The sequence below is a fragment of the Centruroides sculpturatus genome, unplaced genomic scaffold (genome assembly GCF_000671375.1).
Source record: "Centruroides sculpturatus isolate CEXI.00-Female unplaced genomic scaffold, Cexi_2.0 scaffold2137, whole genome shotgun sequence".
In the NCBI taxonomy this organism is placed as follows: domain Eukaryota; kingdom Metazoa; phylum Arthropoda; class Arachnida; order Scorpiones; family Buthidae; genus Centruroides; species Centruroides sculpturatus.
Window position 1 is genome coordinate 51,221 of NW_019386412.1, and position 11,377 is coordinate 62,597.

Genomic DNA, 11,377 nt, shown 5'->3' on the forward strand with positions numbered 1-11,377 from the left:
TACTACATGAAAATGAAAATTAATGAATACACTGTGTACAGTAATTTACCTGATAAGACAGACCTCAGAAAAATACTTTATGAGAGCTTTTATACTTTTATAAAGCTGTCTATAATGAAAATTAATTAACTAAGGATTTTTTTGCCCTGCCATAGTGTGGCCGAGTTATCCGGAGTGCCGGGTTATCGAGAGCCGAGTTTTCGAGGTTCTACTGTACATGTAACTTAAGAAGAAAAAGTCTGTAAAAAGAATAATTAATATTGCAAAAATTAATAAACTTAACATTTGGAGTTTAAAGTTATTAAAAAATAAAGGAAAAAAGAAATAAAGGTTCTAAGAAAACATGATTGATAAGTCCAAAATAGCTATATAATAATAAAATACAAAAAAAAAGGACAAGAGGCTAATATAATAAATATAAGTAGAATAGAATAAATAAACCTAGATCCCATGATTGGAAACTTAACATTTGTTAATGATACTATTTTACATCAATAGAAATATATATATACTTGTATAATTTTTACTTATATATATGTAAAAATTATACAAGTTTAAATAAACTAACCATGTATTTACATTTTTAAAACATTTTATCATTTTATATATGGTTTGTTCAGATAAAATATGGTATTGGATCAGCAGGACATCTAATATAAATTACACAATTAAAATTTAGTTTTATTGTAGTCAATTAAACAAACAAGTAAACAATATAAATGCTGAAACCATGATTAAGTATCTAAATTAGTACAATGCATTATGATACCTTTTTTTTAAATCAAAATCTAAGACAGTGCACAATATGAGTAACTCCCTATTTGGGAAGAATTAAAAATTTAAATAAAAAACTTAATATAAAAAGTCAGTATGTCCATATTGTAAAAATAAATAAACTGTTATGAAAAAATATTTTCTTTTAAAACCCCAACCTTTTAAAAATCCTATGCACAGAGCTAGAAGGTAGTACATATTTTTTTTGTATGTTCTCTACAAATATAGCATCTTATGTATTAATATGCACCTGCTTTATGACCAAACTACAGTCTGATTCTAAGAAATTTAATCAGAATCTTGTTTTGATATTAAATCAATACATGTATGTGTAGATTTGAGTAAAACATATTTTTATCAATTGTATATAACAATCATAAACAATTAAATATGATGAAATTTCAATTAGCTTATCAATACTTTAAATTAATAAAATAAAAACCAGAGAAAAAGTATTATAAGACAAATCTTCAGATCTAAAAAAAAACACATGCAACTATCATTTAATAACTGCAGAATTAATCACTAAGTATTTTGTTGCATAAATATCAATTTAATTTACATTTCTAAAACATTTATAATTAAAATCTTAATCTTTTTTTTATATCCAAGTTCAGTTAATAATAAACTATGTATTAATCATATTAGATTTTCTTTCATTACTTTATCTGAAAATATATTAAAGTATCTTGCCAAATTATTAGACCTAGGCAAAAAAAAACTGATTGTTTGTTAGTTTTTGATGTAATAGTTCAATAAAAATGCAATTGTGATAGGATTATTTTAAATATTTACATTTATTACATCTTACAAAATAAAAAGTAAGTTTTGCATATAAAAATTCAAATATAATAAAATTTAAAAAATTAAACATGAAACTTCAATGTAGTACAGCTCTTTTTGCTGCCTCGTCTTGTATAGGTATTCTATAAATTCCAGGAATAAGGCTATGGTCTATAGCTTCCTTGTCCATACATAGCATCTGGTATATTGTTGATTCCTTTTAAAAACTATCTTTTTGTTAGTAGCTGCTCCTATTTCTTTGTAAATATTGCTTAAGGGTGCCATGTGTGTATTCTTCCCTGTAAAAGAATACACAGTGATGGTAACAAACAGTGAAGAATAGAAAAATTAAACATGAAAATTAGTATTTTGAATCATCACCTCTAACAGCCAGTAAATGTTTCTATATCACAAGGAATACACTATATATTTTTTATTTTTGTTCTCATGAACGGACTATGCTGCAGTGGTAAGATTCAAGCTCCGAATGAGGGGATTTTATAACTGACCTGATTTTTGGGGCCGTAACTGGCAAACAATTGCTTGCTCATAGAGGTGACATTTTTGCTCCTACGAGTATGCTCTACAGCTCCAATAAGGTTCCGATCATCTTATTTGGAGATCAAATAGAGCCGCAGCCATACCTTATTAAGAACCTCTATCACTTCCCTTTTGTAGTAGAAAGTTATCTTTTTTTACATTTACATTGTTGCCACATAAAAAATTAATTTAAAATGTTTTGGATGTAATAGAGAACAAGAACATAAAATATACTCTTCCTTAAACAATATAACAAAAAAGATATGAAGAAAATAGTAGAAGAGGTATGATTTTAGTTAATGGGTCTAATAATTTGGCAAGGTAATGTAAATATTAAATCTCGGGATGACAGAAAAATTCGAATTTATTTCGTGATTAAGAAAATTCATTCTCAACGCATACACATCTCGTAAAAAGAATGTAAGTTTAAATTCCTTAAGAACAGAATGATCGTTTAAGTGAACCATTCAGCCAATGTGAATAATTACATTTCATACGTTTAAAAATATTTTTCCCTGTATAAAGACAATACATTTTCACATGTATAAAACTTCAGTAAAAATAATTATAGGGCAACTGACATAAACAGCAGCATCTAACAACATTCCGACGTAACTGTACATTAAAATGGAATAGATTAATGAATGTAATCGCGATTTATTCTTACTTCTTTCTTCTTACGTCCTTTCCTTCTGTCCGCCATCTTGCTTGTCAAATGTCTTCGTAATCGATCTGACGTCATCCCCCGAATATAAAATTTTTTTATTTTTATTTTTTATATTTACGGTTTTTTCTCATTTTTCTATCGAGTTAAATTTANAATTTTAAGTTAACTAGCAATTTTACGCTAAATACAAACAAAAACTTGAGTGTAAGAAAAAAAATTGACGAGATGGAATTTTTTTGGTATTTTTTTTTGTTTTACCAAGTTGAAATCTGTAAGAAAATGTATAAAAATCCTATGCAGTTTTTTACTTGCAGACCTGTGTTATACTATCTGGAAAAATGGCCACATGGGTTGCACTTCCTACACTAATGCTCTTCAACTGAATTTAAAATAAACACAAAGTAATAAAATAATTTTATAAGTAGCTGACCACTACAGTAGAGCGTCATTTATCCAAATTAATTGGGGACTGAGGTTGTTCGGATAATCGATTATGTACGAAAAAATATATTAACCTATCTCATGCTAAAATTTTTCTCCATTGCATGTTGCTTCGCATTGAATTTTCGTCGACATTAAGCCTAACGTAAACTTTTTAAAATAATAATCGTGGCTATTGTATCGTTAAAAATTATTTCTTTATTTTGTACAAACAAATAAATATATTGAAAAATATAAAAACAAAAAAAAATTATACTTCAGAAGTTAATCTAGTATCAAAAACGTTCGATTCAGCATGACACAGTTTTCAGAAAAACACCACACAAAAGTGCCAGTGCTGCCGCTAAAACACACACACACACACCAACAAAAAAAACAAAACAAAACAAAATATTGGAGTAGCCCAAGACATAGCCAAAGATTGCAGAGCCACAGCACTAGCAAAAATTTAAATTTGCCAACTGGAATTCTTTCGAATAACTGACGTTTCGAATAATCGACGCTCTACTGTATATCAACAGAAAAACAAGTGCATCACACACAAATACCAAGCTACATTAACAGCTGCATGGTAAGGAAGAATAAAATTTAATAAGCATACTTGTTCACATTTTGTCTTTTCTTTTTTGATACACATGACAATGTGTAATAAATAGTTTATAAATTGCTTACGTATGATCTGCACATCCATATTCGTAAGACAGCTTCCTTGAATAATAATAATAATGTGCTGCTATTGGTCATGAACTATTGTATTTTTATAGTAGCCTACCTTCTTATACCAAGACTACACAAACCATCAGCCATGTGGGTGACCCAAACTCAGAAATTTCAGGCAGTATACATGCTATCATAAATGGCTGTTGTTGTAATGCATGCATTACAACAACATTTAATGTTTTTTCAGCCACTTTGTTTTAGGATTATGACAATGATGTTCATTAAACATAAACATAACATTTGCATTATTATTGAGAACCAAAAGTAAATATCAAAGTAATCTGAAAAAATAACATTGGAAAATTTTCTAAAACTAATATATATAATTTTGCAAACTGCTTTTATTGTAACTGTTGATATTATAAGAGCAAATTCTTAATATTTTAACACAGTTTCTTCTGCTTCAAACATGACAATTATATCTTATACAAACGTGAACGTACAGTACAGGTATAGCTCGAGTCACATCGTTTCGAGTTATGTCGTTCTCAATTATACGTCGTTTGTCAAAAAANTTAAATTAAAAAATTTTAATGACGTAGCATATTTTGTTTTGTGTTTTATAAAACGTGTCTCTCTTGCGTCATTATTATTGATTAAAGTTGATTGGCTACTTTGAAATTTAAAACTCATTATCACATTTTGAATACGATCAATTAGCAAATTCGTATTTAACCTTCAAAACATATGTATTTATTTTAAAGCAAAGAATCGAAGAATAAATATGGTTGAAAGTCACAATTAGTAATTTATAACTTCCAGATGGTTTAAGCCGTAAAATAATCAGAAACGTTCTTCCAATATACGAATTTTTACGTTCAAAACTGAATTTTAAAAAATTATATACAATCCGTTTCTAATAATTTAAAACGAAAGCCATTCTAAATTACAGTATATTTAAAACAAAATAACTGTTACACATAAAACCCGATATATTAAATTTAAAAAATGATATTATTATTAAATGACTTATTACACGCTTACCTCTAGTTTTACATTTTCCAAAATTGGCTTAGAAATATTTATTTTTTTGCGTTTAAAACAGCCTGGATCGGTGCAGCAGTTCATGTTTGTTAATAAAATGCCAAATAGAATGATTCAAACGTTGTTACTGTCGAGCATGTTTATTGGATTACAGGATTAATAAAATCATATTTCATTTTTCGTAATTTCCTGTTATCTGGAAATAGAGAATGTTAATTCGAAACTCTTCCGCTGGTGATTTTCTTTATTTTCATGCTTTTAGATTATTATATAAAATTTTGAAAGGAATATATATGTTTTTTTTTTTTCGTTTAGGGCATAAATAGGAAAACCTTTTACAATTATAAAGGCAATAAAATGAACAAATTCTTATTTTATCGCATTTATTTTCGTTAAGAGTTATTTATTAAAAGTTTTTTTTATTCAAGGAAATAATTTTCTATAAAAATTAGACAANCAGGACCTCCTTTACATTTAAAAAATATGTTTGGTGGTGAAACATTGACTGCAAAATTTGAAGTAATAGTAAGTTGAAAGTAATTATTAAATAAAAAGTTGATGCTAGTTAGTAAAGGTTTTTATTTGTGTTATCAATATACAGTTTAAGACATTTGAATTTCACAATTAAATTAAAAGTTGATGCTAGTTAGTAAAGGTTTTTATTTGTGTTATCAATATACAGTTTAAGACATTTGAATTTCACAATATTGATAATACCTTTAAATTAAAATGATGTATTAATGCATATTTTTACAAAGGCATAACCTCTAGCAAAAGAAGACCGTTTGTTCCTTATCATCAGATATGGTGGAGGTATGAAAACATTTCAGTTTCTTCCATGTGTTTTTGATGTAAAATAGTGTCAATTATTTTAATTGAAAATGTAAATAATATGTATTAATTCTGCATCAGATATATATGTATGTATAATGTGTGTGTGTGTGTGTGTGTTGACATTCTGAATATTAAAAATATAAAGAATAGATTAAATTGATAAATAGTTGTTGATAATTCCAAAATGTAAATAAAACAGTTTTTATTAATATTTTTCTTAATTGCTATACTGAGTATTTTATTTTATTCATACATAAATATATATTATTTAAAATTATTAGCAAAATAAATTATTTGTTTGAAAACATAAGCCAAATATAATGAATTCATATAAAAAATTATTATTTTTGTATGAATTAGTAAAATAATTATCAGTAATTAATGATTCAAATAAAATTATATAAATACAAAAATATTACACACCAAGAATGTGGTATTGGAATCAAACAAAACTTTATTAATGTAAAAGTAATGATGATGGTAATAAGTGATTGCATTATCACAGAAAACGGACAATTTCTTATCGTACAGCAATGCAATTTAAAGGATTCTTTAAACTTAATATAATACTTTGTTGAAACTCCTCTTGACTGGATGCATATTGCCAGGCATGCACACACTATATGCTGTTCTGTGACAATTTGACTATAGACATTACAACTGTTACTCCCAATCCCTAATAATTATAGATAGCCTAAGCTAGTGTCTCATCTGTCCCATAAATACTTGATGGGCAACAAAAATGAAGACTGAAAGACCAAGGAAATGTGGCAAAGTAATGGAGAAATTCTTGGAAAATCCAAGCTGTACATGGCCAATTGTTATTTTGCTGGAAAATGGTTCTGTGTGTAATGCTTATTTACATATACCCAGTTTGAGTAACTGTCTTTGAGTGCATTGTTTAGTCATTACTGGTTTCAAACAACAGTTACATTGAAAACTGAACACAGAGTGATCCTCTGCAAGCCTTTTAATATGTTACTGGGGTAGTGACTTTAAGGCATTCTGGTGGTATTTACCTGACAAGCAATTAGAACACAACTGTAATCATTTACCTACCTATATGCAAAGTTTTGTAATAATCAATTTATTTTAGTAGAGTTGTCAATAATATGAGCAATGTCAAATATAATTCTTAAAATCTACATGTAAAAAATTTTTTATGATATAAGATTTATTTGTTGTTTTTATTTTTTATGCTTTTAAAATGTAAATTGTATATAATACTAAAAATCATATTTTAAAAACATGTATTTTTAGATTATTGTTTATTTCTATATGTAATGTTTTAGTTCATTCTTTGTGAATTTATAATATCCTAGTTCTAACTTATTTTTATTTTTTAAAGGGATGTTATATTTTTAACTGTAGAGGGAGACTTTTTGCATATATTTTATTACCTTTATTATAATTTATCTGAGTATGTAACTTTTTGTCAATGTATATATATATACATTGACAAAAAGTATATATATATATTATTTTAGATTTTTCTATATCTAATGCTGATATGATAAAGAAATATTTCATCTTACATTTAAACTTTAATTCAATATTCAGAAAGATGGAAATAATTTGAATAAATTATGTTGTCTTACATTAATGCAATGAAATCTATAACAACATAAGTAATAAAATCTTCTTTTTACTAATACATATATTATGTGAATGTGCTGCTTTAAAATTGTATTATCAACCAGAAAATGTTAAATTACTCAAATAGTTCAATACTTCTTAACTTAAAAGTTCTGCTTTGAGTTTGTTTTATTTCATTTCATTTCAAAAGCAGTTTGAAAAATTTATTCAAAGGCTAATTTTAACTATAAATTAAAGTCAATGGATTTTCAGTATTTTAATCTACAAATGTATTTACCATAAAATTTTTAAATTTGTTTTGCATCAAACTATTACATTGAAATTGTTATAACATGTAAATAAGATTAATTTTTTAATAAATCATTGAGCATTTAGTATGATTTCCATATAAAATTGAGTGTGTCATAATAATTCCAATAGAATCTGTCAAGAGATTCTATTAGAATTACTTTTTAAAAGTTTGATACATTAAGATTCTTTTAATATTTAAATTGTTAATTATATATTGAAAGGGATACCCTTATAAAGATTTTTTAAAAAGGTTGAAAGTAATTATTAAATTAAAAGTTGATGCTAGTTAGTAAAGGTTTTTATTTGTGTTATCAATATACAGTTTAAGACATTTGAATTTCACAATATTGATAATACCTTTAAATTAAAATGATGTATTAATGCATATTTTTACAAAGGCATAACCTCTAGCAAAAGAAGACCGTTTGTTCCTTATCATCAGATATGGTGGAGGTATGAAAACATTTCAGTTTCTTCCATGTGTTTTTGATGTAAAATAGTGTCAATTATTTTAATTGAAAATGTAAATAATATGTATTAATTCTGCATCAGATATATATGTATGTATAATGTGTGTGTGTGTGTGTGTGTTGACATTCTGAATATTAAAAATATAAAGAATAGATTAAATTGATAAATAGTTGTTGATAATTCCAAAATGTAAATAAAACAGTTTTTATTAATATTTTTCTTAATTGCTATACTGAGTATTTTATTTTATTCATACATAAATATATATTATTTAAAATTATTGGCAAAATAAATTATTTGTTTGAAAACATAAGCCAAATATAATGAATTCATATAAAAAATTATTATTTTTGTATGAATTAGTAAAATAATTATCAGTAATTAATGATTCAAATAAAATTATATAAATACAAAAATATTACACACCAAGAATGTGGTATTGGAATCAAACAAAACTTTATTAATGTAAAAGTAATGATGATGGTAATAAGTGATTGCATTATCACAGAAAACGGACAATTTCTTATCGTACAGCAATGCAATTTAAAGGATTCTTTAAACTTAATATAATACTTTGTTGAAACTCCTCTTGACTGGATGCATATTGCCAGGCATGCACACACTATATGCTGTTCTGTGACAATTTGACTATAGACATTACAACTGTTACTCCCAATCCCTAATAATTATAGATAGCCTAAGCTAGTGTCTCATCTGTCCCATAAATACTTGATGGGCAACAAAAATGAAGACTGAAAGACCAAGGAAATGTGGCAAAGTAATGGAGAAATTCTTGGAAAATCCAAGCTGTACATGGCCAATTGTTATTTTGCTGGAAAATGGTTCTGTGTGTAATGCTTATTTACATATACCCAGTTTGAGTAACTGTCTTTGAGTGCATTGTTTAGTCATTACTGGTTTCAAACAACAGTTACATTGAAAACTGAACACAGAGTGATCCTCTGCAAGCCTTTTAATATGTTACTGGGGTAGTGACTTTAAGGCATTCTGGTGGTATTTACCTGACAAGCAATTAGAACACAACTGTAATCATTTACCTACCTATATGCAAAGTTTTGTAATAATCAATTTATTTTAGTAGAGTTGTCAATAATATGAGCAATGTCAAATATAATTCTTAAAATCTACATGTAAAAAATTTTTTATGATATAAGATTTATTTGTTGTTTTTATTTTTTATGCTTTTAAAATGTAAATTGTATATAATACTAAAAATCATATTTTAAAAACATGTATTTTTAGATTATTGTTTATTTCTATATGTAATGTTTTAGTTCATTCTTTGTGAATTTATAATATCCTAGTTCTAACTTATTTTTATTTTTTAAAGGGATGTTATATTTTTAACTGTAGAGGGAGACTTTTTGCATATATTTTATTACCTTTATTATAATTTATCTGAGTATGTAACTTTTTGTCAATGTATATATATATACATTGACAAAAAGTATATATATATATTATTTTAGATTTTTCTATATCTAATGCTGATATGATAAAGAAATATTTCATCTTACATTTAAACTTTAATTCAATATTCAGAAAGATGGAAATAATTTGAATAAATTATGTTGTCTTACATTAATGCAATGAAATCTATAACAACATAAGTAATAAAATCTTCTTTTTACTAATACATATATTATGTGAATGTGCTGCTTTAAAATTGTATTATCAACCAGAAAATGTTAAATTACTCAAATAGTTCAATACTTCTTAACTTAAAAGTTCTGCTTTGAGTTTGTTTTATTTCATTTCATTTCAAAAGCAGTTTGAAAAATTTATTCAAAGGCTAATTTTAACTATAAATTAAAGTCAATGGATTTTCAGTATTTTAATCTACAAATGTATTTACCATAAAATTTTTAAATTTGTTTTGCATCAAACTATTACATTGAAATTGTTATAACATGTAAATAAGATTAATTTTTTAATAAATCATTGAGCATTTAGTATGATTTCCATATAAAATTGAGTGTGTCATAATAATTCCAATAGAATCTGTCAAGAGATTCTATTAGAATTACTTTTTAAAAGTTTGATACATTAAGATTCTTTTAATATTTAAATTGTTAATTATATATTGAAAGGGATACCCTTATAAAGATTTTTTAAAAAGGTTGAAAGTAATTATTAAATTAAAAGTTGATGCTAGTTAGTAAAGGTTTTTATTTGTGTTATCAATATACAGTTTAAGACATTTGAATTTCACAATATTGATAATACCTTTAAATTAAAATGATGTATTAATGCATATTTTTACAAAGGCATAACCTCTAGCAAAAGAAGACCGTTTGTTCCTTATCATCAGATATGGTGGAGGTATGAAAACATTTCAGTTTCTTCCATGTGTTTTTGATGTAAAATAGTGTCAATTATTTTAATTGAAAATGTAAATAATATGTATTAATTCTGCATCAGATATATATGTATGTATAATGTGTGTGTGTGTGTGTGTGTTGACATTCTGAATATTAAAAATATAAAGAATAGATTAAATTGATAAATAGTTGTTGATAATTCCAAAATGTAAATAAAACAGTTTTTATTAATATTTTTCTTAATTGCTATACTGAGTATTTTATTTTATTCATACATAAATATATATTATTTAAAATTATTGGCAAAATAAATTATTTGTTTGAAAACATAAGCCAAATATAATGAATTCATATAAAAAATTATTATTTTTGTATGAATTAGTAAAATAATTATCAGTAATTAATGATTCAAATAAAATTATATAAATACAAAAATATTACACACCAAGAATGTGGTATTGGAATCAAACAAAACTTTATTAATGTAAAAGTAATGATGATGGTAATAAGTGATTGCATTATCACAGAAAACGGACAATTTCTTATCGTACAGCAATGCAATTTAAAGGATTCTTTAAACTTAATATAATACTTTGTTGAAACTCCTCTTGACTGGATGCATATTGCCAGGCATGCACACACTATATGCTGTTCTGTGACAATTTGACTATAGACATTACAACTGTTACTCCCAATCCCTAATAATTATAGATAGCCTAAGCTAGTGTCTCATCTGTCCCATAAATACTTGATGGGCAACAAAAATGAAGACTGAAAGACCAAGGAAATGTGGCAAAGTAATGGAGAAATTCTTGGAAAATCCAAGCTGTACATGGCCAATTGTTATTTTGCTGGAAAATGGTTCTGTGTGTAATGCTTATTTACATATACCCAGTTTGAGTAACTGTCTTTGAGTGCATTGTTTAGTCATTAC

At 25.8% G+C, this 11,377-nt stretch overlaps 1 protein-coding gene across 2 annotated transcripts in view; it reads right to left on the bottom strand.

The window, feature by feature from the left end:
• LOC111614884 (translocation protein SEC62-like) overlaps positions 1-5,065 on the bottom strand; it is a 20,499-nt gene extending 15,434 nt beyond the window's left edge. Inside the window, exon 1 of one of the 2 annotated variants that reach the window (XM_023356254.1) lies at positions 4,910-5,065. In XM_023356254.1, the coding sequence (XP_023212022.1) occupies positions 4,910-4,993 (84 nt within the window). In that variant the 5' untranslated portion in view covers positions 4,994-5,065. Of the gene's footprint in view, positions 1-2,764; positions 2,869-4,909 lie in introns of those variants that run through there. The other variant, XM_023356255.1, reaches the window with a different exon arrangement.
• Between the last annotated feature and the right edge of the window lie 6,312 nt (positions 5,066-11,377).